Source organism: Cygnus atratus, chromosome 27, assembly GCF_013377495.2.
Source record: "Cygnus atratus isolate AKBS03 ecotype Queensland, Australia chromosome 27, CAtr_DNAZoo_HiC_assembly, whole genome shotgun sequence".
Classification (NCBI taxonomy): Eukaryota; Metazoa; Chordata; class Aves; order Anseriformes; family Anatidae; genus Cygnus; species Cygnus atratus.
The window spans coordinates 1247356-1263300 of NC_066388.1; the positions used below are offsets into that span (position 1 = coordinate 1247356).

The window sequence follows — 15945 nt, forward strand, 5'->3', positions numbered from 1 at the left end:
TTTCCTTGCAGTGAAATTTATTACTGTGATCTCAGAATGATTACAGAGATTCAGCTGTTGTTACATTTGCTTGAAGCCTTGCTTTTAAAAATTTCTTCCATAGTGTTTTACCATCATTAAGTGGCAAGTATTTTCTCATTGAAATCTGGAATCAATGCAGGTATTTCACATCATTTGAACAGGGGAGAGGTTAATTCTCCTATGCTGTTGATAAAACCCACAAAAAGCTGGGAATTTATCTGAATTCTTTTTAAAGAATTCTCAATTCAGAATTTCAATTCTCATTGCCAAGTAATCAGAAATGTTAAAAGTACCAGGGACTGTGCAGCTTCTCAAGTTGCTGTAACCCTAGGCTGTGGATAAATTAATTTTAATCAGTTTGTAACAGTAAGCTTTACTTAAACCAAATTTAAAATGCACTCTCAGCTTACAGAGTTTAGAGACAGAATGAAATTATCTCAGTCTCACCTCAGTGACCTATTATCTTGCAGACCAAAAGGAACCGCATACTGAGACTGAATATATCTAGCTATCTGCATGATCAAAAGGCAAGTTTCACTTCATAGAGGAAGACTTAATAGACTGTCTAGTAGCTTCATGCACAGGGACCCGGAAGATCCCATTCAAGACAAAACATACATCTTTGATTAAGGAAAGGGGAAAAAAACCACCAAAAACTGTTACCTTGCCAGGCTTTTATCTGATTCAGCAACAGAACAATCTCCTCTACATTCTCTATTTAATTATTCTTTTCCTATTTTTTCTTTTAAATAAATTCCTCTTAGCAGTACACATCCTGTCATCTGCATAGCTCCATGTTTACAAGGCTTGATCATGGTTTAAACTTTGCTTGAAAGCTCTTTGTGCTTTTGAGATCAAATCTGTTACTTCTAGGATTACAAGGAATTTCCTAATGGAGAAACAACCTAACCAAATTAAGCTTTTAGTTTCTATACAACATAGCTAGTGATTCAAAGTGATATGATTTTACTTTTGATTCACTAATATGAATTAGAAATTAACAAGGATGCTTTCTACCGGGTGGCAGTGAAATGAAACCATTTCACAGCACTCTCAGTACAGGAAGACTACATTTCAAATGCTCTGAATATGTCATACATGCAGAACCTCAGCTAAGCTGCAGCACAATTGGCCTATAATTTACAACTGACTGGCAAATTTGATCTTACATAAAAACAGGGAAAAGGAAGTACATGTAGATCAAATATGCATTTAAATAATCTAATTGATGGGACTATCATTACTTTAAGTAGCAGCATAAATGAAGGACTTCCTCGTTCATGAGTTAGTGCCTGTGGCTTTGTAATATTCATTCCTGAACATAAAGAAGTCTGTGGAGAAATGTATTCATTCTATATGTCGTGCATGATTGTGCACTAAATATTATATTCCAGAGTTACATATTCTATAAATCATCTCTAAATACAGACCGAGTTTCTTATGCTAACCTTTAAAATACTGATTTTATGAAACATGAAGGATAAGGCTTCAAGCATGCAGTTTAACCAGTAAAGAGCCAAGCCTGGACACACGAACCAAATGCAATCAAAGCTGAGTTTAAAGGAAACCTTGAAAAAAGATCAAAAGAGTTGAAAAGATAAGCTGTTAGCATGCTGCTGGAAAATGATCTTAACATCCTTCATTAGATTCTAATTTGTTGTCGTACGTTTTCACCTAATTTAACAAACGCTGTAAATATAAAATTCAGTCTCACAAAACTCTGAAGTCACAAACAAACTCTATCTACTTAAACAATGCAAATTGAGCATTTTTACTGCAATGGTTCAGTGTGTAGCCCAGCCTTGAAATGGCAGCTGACTTTGAAGTGCCCTACTACAGAACTTTGTCAAGCTATTAAGCTAAAAGAAAGAGAAAACCAGAAAGCCAGAAGTAAATGCTAATAAAAGCCACACTACAGTTTTCATTGAGAGTGGAAGCTATTCTCCAGAGATGTCTTATTTGTAATATGCTGCAGATTGTAATAACATAATGAAGTCTGACAGTGTTAACGCAGTCAGATGCTGATGCATGTAGACTCTGCTTTGAATATGACCCCATTATCTAAGATCCTGATCCAATATCGACCTCCTTCCTGGTGAGTGCTTCATTTGGATCAAGATCCAAGTAAGCAACAGCTTTGATTAATATGACTTACATGCTGAAGACATCAAGAAAGGCAGTAATCTGTAGCAGTTCAAATAGGCATAATGCCTTTTTAAAATCTCATCCCAAGCTTTGTTCTGATCCTAGTCATCTCCAGTGCGGGCAACATGCTATAATTCCCAACATTTGTGTTAAGGAAGACCCTACTTTTTTATTTATTCATAGAATAAATGAATAAAACACTGCATCAGGCAAAGTGAGTTTCATCTAAAATTAAGTACGTGCTTCTAATAAGAAAGGATCTACCCACCTGTGTTTGGAACCACTAAACGACCACCCAGGTGTCCAAAAATGGCAGTTGTCTTCAGCTCACTTTGTGTTGAAATAGAAGACAGGTTCTGAATATATGTAGCCTTGTTTCTAGCCTGTATCGTACCAAAAGCTCTATTATTTCCATGAGGAAAAGTTCCAGAATGTGCCTTTCCATGATATTCAGCCCTCTCTGTCACCCCTAGGGAAACCATGAATGAACTGTGAACCTTGACTTTGATGTCTGAGAGGGGGTTAAACAGCGAAGACTCCGTCATTAGCTCCTTGTCCATCGGGTCCTGCAGGCAGATCGGTCCACTGTACGTTCTGCTCACTGTCAAGTCAGGCTGCATGGATGAGTTCAAAAGCAGGGAGTTACCTGGTGAAATGAAGTGGATCAGGCAGTTAGTCCCTGCATTATACAGTGTGCAGCAATGCCCGGTGAAGCATCTGGACAGCATGTAGCTGGAGAAATGATATTAGAGAAAGGGAATGTCCCATCATTTTATGTAGATCTTCATAAAGCACAGAGAAGTGGTAAGCTGGACTCCTGGCCTGCATTCCCGGTCATGCAGTAATTTCGGCTACAATCTTGAAATGAATAAATCCCTTTGATTTTAACTATGCCCTTAAGCTAAATGAGCTGCATTTACACTGAGAAGTGAAAAAATAACATGCATATGGGCTTAGGCATCCTAGGAACCGTGACTCATATCCTAGCCATATAACGATCGGTGTTCTTTTTTAAAAATGGCAGATTTGGTGGAACTGTTGGTATACTGTATGGCATTGCGTGTACACCTGCTTCAGTGCCCCATTAGTCCAGACTAAGTGTCAGCCTGTATCATGGTACCAAGCACGCTACAGCTAATTCCTTCCTCCTTGGCAATGTCTGGAGCTTGAATCACTCTGTCCTTAAGAACTACCTGCAAATAAAAAATCAGGTCTGTATTTCACTGTCACTTTCAGTGAACCATTAGATGCAGTTTTAAATCCTAAGCAGTACTCAGCTGTACTTTGATTTCCCCATCTATATATAAATTGGAGTTAGACAGGTAAGACTTAGGAGATCTGGCCTATGTGCATCTAATACTAACTTGTTTGATGCACTCAGTACATACTGCAGTCATGGGAAAAAGAATTGCATTTGGAGACTAAAAGCTCTCCCTGTTTTGTTCTAGTATTAAAGAAAAATACCGTGGTAGGCATTGGAAATTTACATAATTGAGCTTTAAGATGTTAAAATCAGAAATCTATTTCTGGTCCTTCCAGCATTTCCTTTTTGTTTTGCTCTTCCCTCCTCATATTCTTGGACAGAGAACATTATATAATATATAATTATATATAATAATAATATACCCTATGTTATATTCCATATCATATAATTACAGAGGGCAATGTTGAAAACCAGATGAAACAATGTAATAGATCCAACAGGTACTTGATCAGTGTGTTTCCTGCACTTGAGGCAATTCCAAAGTGCATGAATCCAAGCAGGAACTTTTGGTTTTGAGTGCATTATTATTTTTTCAAATTAAAACCCACTGGGTGAAAACACAACTTCATGCAGACCTTTTCAGTGAGCTTACACAAAAGGATAGATTTTGCCTGAGGGAAACTGGGTTGAACAGAAAGTGGGACAAGAGAGTAATAGGAGGATGAATACCCCAGCTATATGTCTAGGAGCATTTTAGATCAGAAAACACTGGCTACTGTTAGAACCTGAATTCTTTACATGGTTTGGTCTTTTTTGTTTGTCTTGTTCCTTTTTTTTTATTTTTTGTAGCAAATATAGGATGTCTCAACTAATTTTCTAAATGACCTGTATGTCAACCTTGAAAACTTGATCCTTTTAAAGGGACTGCAGGTTAGGTGGCTAAAATTATAAATAAATTTCTCCGAAGAGTAACATTTGGATCATTTCAGTCTGTGTAGCTGCACGCAAAGTAGCACAGAATCTCAGATTACAGACAAATGGCCAGTAACAGCTTTAGCATTCAAGAAGTTGCACTATTTTTATTTTTTTTCAGCAAGGTGCTGCATTCTGTATGATTTCAGGTGAAAACAAACAAATATAGTTCTGATGGTTTGCTTTGCAGCTTCACTTTCTTTTTAAAAGTGTCATTTCAAATGCCCACTCTCAAAGTACTTTCAATAGTTTTGCTCTCAATATATAACAGAAGAGATTTTCCCTGTACATTACCCAGTTTAGATGGCTTCAGAAGAAACAGACTGCATCTCGCTGTTTATACACTTATCTAGTGCTCCTACAGACCCAGTCGAATAGAATTACACAAAAGCCTCATTTTTTATTGTCCTTTCTACTATCTATTGTCCTTCTGTCAGTACTGTGCTCTCCTTTTGTAGCAAACTGAACAGAGAACTGGCCTTTGTTTTAGCTGAATTGTTTAGTTCACAAATAATCATATTAAAAAAACCCACAGACAGAGAACCCAAAGTAACTGAACTAACAGCATCCCAGCACAAGAGAAATTTGCTGTCTCAGATGTTTTCAGTGCCCAGAACTAATATTTTTGAAACGTGAAATCAAACAGTTCATTCCCCAGCCTCATAACAAGACTTTCATGGCAAACTGAACAACAAAGAAAAAAGTTATTGAGGCATTTGTTGAGAATTACACGACTAATTAAAGACTTGAATTTTTAAATGAATGAGTAAACATCCTTCAAGCCTCCTTGTCTACCAATCCTTTCTAGCAGTTTCTTGCAATTTATGCTTGGTGAGAAATGTCTTTCAGAAAATAAAGTAACTGTAAAAACAAAACAAACAAAAAACCCAACCCTACAACACGTTTCACTTTTCTGAAGAGAGAAGAGACATGGGGACACTTTCACATCTCACCAACACACCCACCTACCTACCACAATAAGGCAGGTCCCGATGTTATAATGTCAGCACAGAATTGAAGAAATACACTATCTTAAAATAATCCCCATTTTATCTCCTCCCTCCACCTTTTTGTCCAAAGGAAATATAATTTCAGAAACCACCTGAATGCTGCTTTTAGTAAAAGGTTTTATTTCTTCCATATTTTATTGTATTGGTGGATTTCTGAAGTCTTTAAAAACTGAAATAAAAATCAATAGATGTTTACATGCCTTTATCTCCGACAGACCTCAGCCTATGCTAACAGCAACTTACAAAATATGTAGAGCTGGGATTCTCAAATTAATGATACAATAAAAATCTAATCACTTTTAAGGGAATAAAGAAAACAGAAGAGCTGAGTAGGAAGGAACTAAAGACAAATACATTTTTTCTTTTTTTTCTTTCCCTGTGAGTCAGAAATGTCAGCCTAGAATCTAGTGACAGTATTTGTAAAGCACTTAGAGCGTGGTCAAGAAAGATTATATGTCCAAGTTGCCACGACAAATCAGTAGCAGAGACCGCAAAAGACGTTACTGTTCTAACCACCAGATCCTGACCCTCGTACTGTAGCCACCTGTCCGTGGCTTTGGGCACGTCTGCTTCGCATTACGCTGGAATGCCCCCCCCCAGCCCGTCCTGCATATGAGCTTAGTATCTCTTTGTAGCAGGGGCTCTGGAGAGAAGAAAATGAAATCACAACACTAACCTTGTCTGACTGTTTTAAAATTAAATGTCTGGAAGCCTCCTGTCAGGGCAGATGAATCAATCACATCCACGCCGTACTCACTCTGACTCCGTCTGTAAAGGGTAACGCCGACCACCAGCACAGCCACAGCGATGACTGCTGCTCCCAGGCCGGAGTACAAGGCAATGTCACTGGCATTCTCTATATCTGAAAGGAGAAAAAGCGGGTTCTGAGTCAGCCACGCTCATGAAAATGCCCTGGCTGGTCCCAGCTGGCCGTGAGCAAAGGGGATTGTATTTATATGTAGCCACAGACACGTGGCCAGGGAAGTAGAGCTTGAGGCATAAATGCAGAGCAGATCACAGGAGGAAACTGTGCACAAAAGAACGCTGAAAAGCCAGCCTTTGAAAGCGCTGGCAAATTTCCTGATACATCACTCCATACAGGTAAACTTACATCGTTTTAGGGATTGCATCATGATATTTGCACGTTTTTTAAGCAGAATCGTTGGACTTTTAGCAGTCAGAAGCAGGGTGCTTACCACCAGCCAGCCCTCCCATCAGCACACTGCTGGCTCGGGCTGTGTGCCGAGGTGTGCCACCATCTCCCATTCCAGCCCAGTGGAGATCATTAAAGTATGGAAACACAGCCCTTCAAGGGGAAAACATGGAACAACTGAAGCTAGGGAGGGCTCTTACTTTAGGTACCAGCACGATTTTCACCTATTGACGGCTCTCCGGGACATTTAAGTTTTCGTTTGGAGTTCTGAAGCTAATCCGGGAGGTCATGAATCCTCTGAAAAACCTTAGTGAATCCTCTCCAAGCCCTGGGCCGTTCTCCATTCTTTATTTTTTGTGCGAGCTTTAGTTTAAGAAGGAACAGTCCATCCCCTCAAAGCTTGGTGAATGGCTGACGATATCCTGCAAATCTTCCTGGATTCCTGCTGGCACCCGCTCAGTCTTTAGAAACAGGTTGGAAACCAAAACCAAGCCCTTCCTGTGATTGTGGCCATGCGTATTAAGCTTACAACCAAGTTTTTTTTTTTTTTTTAAAGACTTCAGACTTTTTACAGCAGATAAGAATTTATTTCTTTGAAAGAATAAATCCAAATGAAACCTGCAATATTATGTAATTGAATTATCCAGTCCCGCTGTTCCAGATCTTTTGGGATTTGGGACCACATACCATGAAATTAAATTACTTGGCAAGTACACTTAGCAGGTCCTTAGATACTTCCCTTAATGCCAAACTCCAGTTTAGAGGAAGAGATAATCATGTGTTCATCCTGTACATCATCTGCTATCCCATTATATGTTGCTTCTTGCTATTAAGTGAGGAGCATTTGGTACAAAAAGTGCATTTATTTATAACAAGTGACAGTGACAAAAAAAATAACCAGGAAAAACAGACTACTCAATATCAGTAAAACTGCAATGTACAGAAGCATGGCAGGAAGTCAAATTTGGCATTTAAGAAATAACCAATTATTAAAATTACTTAATTACTATTTGGGAGGAGGCTTCTGTTGTGCATACAATTTATTTTTTGCAAAAAGATAACTTTATTTTAGCTGAATTTTTAGAATGAATATGAAACTTCAGACCACTGAAACGAAGAAAATTACTACCTATGGGCAGCATCAGAAAAGCTTATTTTCTTGGCTCACCAGTTTCTTATGTAGACCAAATGTCTGACAACTAACAATACAAGCAGCTGAAACTTTCTGGGAAGCTGAAACTTTCTGGGAAGGGTATCAATTCTCATGGCATTCCTTTGGATTGTTCCTGTGGAACACAACTGCTTAGGAAAGGTAGCTTTCAATTTTGTTTAGGATGTCAGTATTTCTTTAGAAAAAAATACTGTATCTTAAAAGTAATTTTAATCTCTTCCCCTTTCTATTTTTTCTTATTTCTCCATTCAGCTGTAGAAATTAAACAAGAAAGCATGGGAAATTAGGGAAGGTAGGTAATTTATGCTTTTACTTTTCAGCAAAAGGGAACGAAAACAAACAAAATGAGAAAACATGTACAGTCAGCCAATTACTATTTAATGGACTGCATCCTCCCAGCCCAGTGGAGGTAGTGACTGTTATAAAAACCTAAGATTTCTATACATTTCAGTTACAGGGTACATGTTGGTGGTAATTTTAGCCTATATTTCACTCCACCTTCTGACACTGTTACACAACATTTATTGAAAGCACATTTGATGGTAATGAAGTTTCTATTAACTATGATTAAGTTTCATAAAGCACCTGAAGATAATTTAAGATGTGCAGAAGCAGAAAATGAAACATTTGGTTTAGTACATTAGGAAACGTAATTGATTAAATTATCTCATTTACAATAAGTGCTTTCCAGGAGCTATGCAGGGCATACATTTCCCCCAGTCTCCCATTAGACTTTGCTAGGAGATAGGCAAGATTCTTCTAGCTTCCCATCCTCCCCCAATTTTCCACCTCTCTTACTTTTGGTACCCTTTAGCAATATGAAATCCATTTCTTCATATCTTGCTAGTCCTCAAGAACAAGGACTAAAAGTCAGAGAATAATGGAAAAGGCTAGATAGTAGAACAGGTTGTTTCTCAATTATCTTCATAATTGACTTTGATTTTGCATCAGTGATGATTCATGTAGTCTTAAATGAGGTTCCTGTTTCACAGAACAGCAGCAAGCTGCATCATGTGTTTCTAACCCCACAGCTAAAGAAACCCTTTAATTCTCCTAGGAACCTTGCATGCTAAAATCAATCCCATTAAGGTTTCTATTTTAATAAATCAGAAATTAAAGCAATTTAACTAATGCTGTTACAAGATTCTCTAATTAAATGGGAACAGCACAGATAAACAAAAGTGTATCAATTGCCTGCGCTAAGTCACAGCACAGACCGGTTGTATGCAACCCATCAGGAGATGACTCCAGCAAGAATGTGACTCCTTTCTTAATTTAGGGCCCAAGTTCCATAAAATTTCAAATAATCTCATGACCCTATGCACCTATATCTTGGAGGAATACTCGGATTTAAACCCCACACTTTATGATACAGAAGAATATATCTTTAAAGAAGATACTAACAATCGCATCCATCTCACAGTACAGATGGATTCTCCTTCCAAGTCCTCCAAAGGACTTGAGCCAAAAACGTGTTTATAAATCTATTTGTCAAAATTCAAAGATTTTTTGTTGTTGTTGAAAATTAAGCTGTGAGAAATCCTCACAACTTTGTGTATGGATTATAAAAGAAAAGCAATGTCTTAGCTTTAAAAGACGATAGGCCTCATGCAAATGGTGGCTTGATGAGAAGAGTGCCTTTTCTTTTTTAATGAAATCTTTCAGTTAGTCAGCTCAATTCACATGTGCCGCTCTTATTTAAACTAAAATTTCGCTGAAATCAATGGAGAGTGAGAAACAAAGACTGTAGGATAGGAGCCCCTGAAAACAGCATATAAATTTATATATACAGAAAGATATATAAATATACATACACACCCTTTACAGCGCACAGCATACCAACACCCTTTACCGGTTGATAAATCAAGGTGAAGTGAGCTGACCGAGATCAGACAGAGCCAGTGGTGGAAAGAGATTTGAACCAAGCAAACTGAACTCCTATATTACTGCTCCCCCCCCGCCCCCCCATCGCAAGTTCTCAAAAGATCAATTTCAAGATAAGCATTCCTGTAGAAATGACTCTCAGTCAGTCAGACACAAAATTACTGAAGCACAGTCACTTATTTTATTTTTAGTCTAAAACCTATGATCACCAAGTCGCTAAGAAGATGCTTTCAGTAGATGCAAAAGCCTTTCATATAACCTTCAGTTTTATTTAGTTCCTAAACAAATAAAACAGAATGGCAGAGAAGATGAGAAAATCATATTTACAAGAGAAAAAAATAACTTACTTTGGGATTTTATTTCATGAAGAAGTTTTTTATCTAGAGAGAGAGAGAGAGAGAGAGAGAGAGAGAGAGAGAGAGAAAGAGAGAAAGTTGCACTTAATAAATTTACATGGAGCATATCTATTTCCTATATCGCTTCTGTCTAGCTCTATAAATGAAACATTTTCTCCTTGTTTGCTGACAATATGAATATTTTATGTTGTCCATATTTTTTCCCTTCATCTGCTTTTTCTAAATCTCTTTCAGGATGTTTCTTTGCAGTCATTTCTCATGTGGTTAATTCAAGTATTTGTTAGCTTTCGGATGCCTTTATTTTAGAGTATTATGCACCCCAGCAACAAGCAAGTTCAATACTTTGAAGTGGATCACTTGGCAAACAAAGTCAGTTAAGATTTAATTATTTCTCTGTATGTTTATAAACTATCAACATGTACAATATATTCACATTTATGTATCTAAATACACACAAATAATTACCTCTATATGTGTATATAAATAACATACAGAACCAATGTAGTACTGAAACATATGCAAGGGTATATTTATAGATGTTAAATTAACTTTATAAAGCAGATTCTATATACTAGTGCATCTCTCTCAAAAATGAGCCTTCTCTCTCTCTCATAATAAGCATTTGATTTATCCTGTATAACCTATACCTAAAAAAGTAATCTTTAGATTACCTTTGAACCATGTCAAGATCCATGATGTTCATCGTAGTTTTTTGGTACATGACAATGTAAGCAAATGGTCATGAAATGCCTTTTGTTATCTTTTAGTTAAATTGATCACTTTAATAATATTCAACTTAAAAGCTTCATGGTTTTTGGCTTTGCCAAAAAGCTATTTTTTTTCTTTTCTTTTTGATTTTTTTTTTTTTTTTAGTGAGGAAATGATGTTTGCAAACACTGAATGAATAGTATCAGAGTTGGACTCTGTAATGGAAATAAACATTTCTGTGCTGCTGACACAGACTGGTATCTACAGAAAACTGCAGTAGAATTGAAATGAGTTTGAGTATAAATGAGTATAAACTAGTGAGGTTGCTAGATCCAGAAGCCTCTTGGCAATATTCAGTATCACAACTGGTCAAAAAATGAAAAAAACAGATTGTTTATGATGCATTAGTAAATAAATAAAAAAAATGTTTGTAGTTCATCTCCTTATAGCCTGTGTGTTTCTTTCTTTTTTGGGCACTGGAAAAAGAAATCGATAGTTTCTGAAGCTATAAAAAACAAATAACTTGAAAGCAAATAGATAAAAGCAAAATAAAAAACTCTACAAAATCCTCTTCTATTAAGCAATGAAAAAGTTTTCACCTCTAGAAGACAGAGAGAAACCCACCAAGGAAATGTATACTCCTGAGAATACCAGCAGGGAATAAACAATGGAATATATGCAAGAAATACTAAGTTATTAAGACCATCTGAGTCAAAGTGACCTTTGCTTTCAGATGGAGACAGTCTCCATTTTATCCCAACTTGGCGGGCCTGGCAATCATTCACATAGCTCAAAGCAAAAATAATTGTCTTCTGCAAAGCAGTTTCTCTCTCTTCAACCGTTCCACATCTCAGTACACATTCCCTGCAAGGAAAGTGCTTTCAGCTGCTCCTCAGTTAAGGACTGGGCTATCTGGATCAATCCAGAAACAATCAAAAACCAAAGCAACAAGAGAGAGAGATCTTCTGGGAATGAAAGGATGCCTTCTCTGTGTTATTCCCAATCTTTTCTGTCAGGAACTGAATAAGGAGTAACCTGAGAGTAGGCTCTGTTTTATCACTGTTGCATTTAGTGACTCCAAGTTGAAAATTCTTGCTAGCGATTAGAACTTTTCCTGCCAGTTCAGAATCGGGCCACATATTTCTGGCATCTTACATTCTCATCCTTACTTTCATTAGAGTTCTTACTTGTTAACCACAGAAATGTTTCATTTCTATTTTTCCCTCATGAAAGGAACAAAGTTAACAAGTTGTGCCTGATAACCTCCAAGAGATTAGTTATCTGAAGCGCTGCACTGCATTTCCTTCACAATTCCCGATGGGATGAAAAGCAGAGCAGGAAAGGCACATATTGGAAGATGAATGAGAGAAAGATTTTAAAAAATAGGGTAATTGCATCAATTCCTATTAGCTGAGAAAGCAATTATGGTCCTAAAAATAATTTGACAGAAATATATATATATATATATATATATATATACATACACACACAGCACAACCCATTAAGGAGTAATGGTATCACATTCCAAGATGAAAGAAACAAGAGACACTTAATACTTCCATCTATTTGAATGCATACAGAAATTCAACTTTCAGAACCAACACATACTTGCTATTACTACCCATCACAGCAAAAGGAAGAGACGAGCCTATTTGAAGCACAAGGAGCACGTAGGCCAGAGTTGATCTCAGTTCCACTCGTTACTGAACAGCAACAGCTTCTGATTCACTGAGTTTAGCTTCTGCTTTTACAGCTTAGCTCAGTTAGTTCCAGTGAAAGACTGTTGTATACAAGGACTAATACTGAGAATGCTCTCAACACCAAATTATATTGGAGTAGATTTTTTTATCTTCCCACAAAATACCAGTTTCTGGTTCCAATATTAGGTAAAAAATTGCTGGTGCAAAGAGAAACCTTCAGTTATATTTCTCTTCAAATTAATTTTATTGTTGTTAGTTCAGTTTCCCTAACTCCCCTCTCACCTTATAAAAAGAATAGTTATACTTTACAAAATGTAGTCAATATAAGAACTTTCATAGGCATTACATTTAGAAAGAGAAATTATATCCGTTTTAAGCCATAACTCCTAAATCTACTTCAGTGCAAACGGATACCCACCTTGAATGCAAAGCCCTTCAGTGCAATTCTCAGACTCTTGACTCAAGCCCTCGCAGTATTTTCCTCCATTTCGAGGAGGTGGTGCGATACATTCCCGAACTCTCAAATGCTCGCATTCTGGGCTGCATACAGACCACTCACTCCACACCTCCCAGTTTCCATCCACTGTATGGGAAGGGGAAAAAAACCAAACATTGTCATTGCTTATCAAACTGGTGTAATTCAGAGTTCCTACAAAGAAAATTTGTTTTGTATCTCTCCTCAGGTTACACCAAGTAAAACACAACACTATATTTATTTCTCAAGAGTTGGATACCGTGTCAGATGTGAAGTTAAAATTCAGCATTAAAATGTATCACCTCACACATGCAATGTGAAAGCTTTTAAAATAGCACCAGTGTACAAAGTCCTGCAAATATAGGCCATTAAAAACTGCAGGAGGAAACATTTCCTTTGCCACCTAGCTATTAGCTTCTAAAGTTTCAGTGCAAATTCTACCCTAAAACAGGCTGATGTAGAGAGGCCACACATTATCCTACCAGGAAATGAGGTTGACGTTTACAAAAAAAACACATAGCTGGCCTTGCAGACCTCTGGCTAACGCCCTGAGCAAGATGATGGATCAATATGTTGCTTTGCTAACTGATAGACAGCTGCCTCTGACCCTGTCCCAGATGAGAAGAGATTCCACAGTCTCATGTATAAATCAGATTGAAGAAAAGTCAGATTAACTCACAGACAAATATAAATAATATTAAATTCTTTAAATACCAATTCAGGACATGCTGTATCTAAACATTCATAAAAGCTAGAAGAGAGGTTTACCAAAACCCAAACAGGCTATGCTATGATCCATGGAAATATTGAGTCTTAAAAATTCCATGTACACAATCCTACTAACTTTCTTTAGCTGTATATGTGAAACCCCAATTCCAAAATCAGGTAAGGGAAGCTTTGTTCACTTGGAAGGATGCAAGTATTTCCAGTTGCCTTTTTGACCTCAGTGGGCTCTTCAAAGCACAATTGTCTACCAGGCATTTCAGACAGAAAAAGGTCTCCGCTAAGTGTGACAGTCAGTGTTACTCCATAATGGACTGTGCATATCTCACCAGGGCAAAGAGAAGTGCAGGTAATTTTCTGCACTGACATTCCTTCACAAAAAGCACCTCCGTTGAGTGGAGCAGGGTTAGTACAGGTCCGTGATCGCTTCTGCCAGCCCCGACCACACCGCGCATTACAGTTTGACCACTCAGTCCACGACGACCAGCCTCCGTTAACTGCAAAACACAAACGTGTTAGTGGTTGCAGAAGGTGCTCTAAGATTCACTGAGCAACAAATCTGTTCACATCACTTAAAAGCAAAATTTTACTTTTGAATGATGTTCTACAGGTAAATTCCAAGCTGAACTAGGAGCCATTGCCACCTACAAAGCATCAGGACACAACTACATGAAGGCCACGGTGTCAAAGAACACAAACACTTATTTTGGAGGAGTAATAAGCTAAGAGGCACAGTAACTCATGGGAAGACTCAGAGGGAAAGGTAAAAGCAAGTACATCAATTCTCTTAAAACATGCTTCGTTTAAATCATGAACAAGACTTTTATTATTTTAAACAGGATTATTTAGGAATGCTCTGTCTCTACCAATAAAACTTCACATGCAGTAATAAACAGGGAGAGCAACAGGGGGTTGATAATAAAGGAATGGTTCTGCTCTTTTTAGCTTTGCTGTCTAACATCTAGATTTACCAGGCAATGCTCGTACACTGCAGAACCCCAGTCAAGGAAGCCCTTTAAGTATCTCCCTAGGCATGTGTTTAAGGGTTTCCTGATACAGGCATGACTTATTGGGGTGGTTTATCTTATAATTGGATCTTATTAATATCTGGAGCAAGGATTATTAGCACTTACATAGCTTCTAGAACCTTTTGTCACAAACAAGAAACTCGTAACTCTAACCACTGTAACAACAGGCATGAACTCAGCCTTGAGCAACAGAACTAAAATTCATCATAACAGGAATGAGGTTAGCCATTTGATTTAGAACCAGCTGTACGTTAAAAATATAACCATGCAGAAAAAGCACGCACATCTAAGCTTTTCCATAATTATCACATTTTCACCAACCATAAACCACAACTGTCGCAGACATGCTCCTTCTCTTGGCAACAATGTTGGCAGCCATGCAGGTATAGTTCCCAGAGTCAGACAGACGTGCCTGTCGAATGATCAGGTTGTGGTCTGCTCTGGTGTCAATGTTCTCATCCAGGTTGGAATCAATGGGCTCTTCATTCTTCAGCCACTCCACCTGGAGAGGGGTGGAGAAGACAAGAACGTGACATAGGAAAAGAAAGATGGAAACAGGAAGTCTGCAAAATTGTATTTCAGTGATGCCATTGTGATCTTTATTAAAAACTTTAAGATAAAAATCAAGCTAGGATGGGATTCCCAACAAGGCAGACATTCACAAACTCTAAAAAGAAACTACTCCTATTCTGAAGAGCCCGGAGCCTCATTAGCAAAGAGGCACCAAATGAAATGCTAAAATAGGAAATATTAAAAGAACTATAAATGGCAACGAGCTGGGTCAGAGTTGTAAGAATATGGATTATAAGGAAAATGTTTGTACTGCTGGGAAAAGGGGGTGGGAAGTAAATGGAGACTAGCAGTCCAAGTGAAAGTCAACTAAGGAATAGCAATTTTATTTTATTTTATTTTATTTTTTAACTTCAGGGGAGGGAGGTATGGGCTAGGAACTTAGAATGATTTTTATTCTAAGAAAAAAATCTGACAAGAGAGAGTAAGAAGAGTTTAAAAATATTGCTCTTGATATGCAGCACTTCACATGTTCAAACCATTGGACAATGATCAGTTAGGCTTCGTTGATATATAGGGTTAATATGGGGTATTATTAATTTAATATTTTTGAGAGAGAAACAGAAGGATGAAATCACTTGCTCAACACTGCACACAGCGGACGACCTGTCATCACAACAGATTCTCATTTTAAATAAACATTATTAAACTAGAAGGCCATTAGTATTTGTTGTCAAGGTACATAAATACTGTGAAATGCTATCTATAATATATTTCAACACATCTCATATCAACCAGCATATTTCTGAGTAGACCCAGGAATTATCTGCAAGGCATTTCACCACTTGAAACATTTAAACAAAATATTTAAAGCATGGTAAGCTG

At 37.5% G+C, this 15945-nt stretch overlaps 1 protein-coding gene across 1 annotated transcript in view; it reads right to left on the bottom strand.

The window, feature by feature from the left end:
- The window catches only part of UNC5D (unc-5 netrin receptor D), a 296261-nt gene that overhangs the window by 16632 nt on the left and 263684 nt on the right, over positions 1-15945 (bottom strand). The window contains exons 14-18 of the mRNA XM_035562690.2: positions 14872-15052; positions 13852-14019; positions 12743-12907; positions 6029-6214; positions 2435-2812 (exon numbers count right to left, since the gene is read on the bottom strand). Of these exons, the coding sequence (XP_035418583.2) occupies positions 2435-2812; positions 6029-6214; positions 12743-12907; positions 13852-14019; positions 14872-15052 (1078 nt within the window). The remainder of the gene's footprint in view (positions 1-2434; positions 2813-6028; positions 6215-12742; positions 12908-13851; positions 14020-14871; positions 15053-15945) is intronic.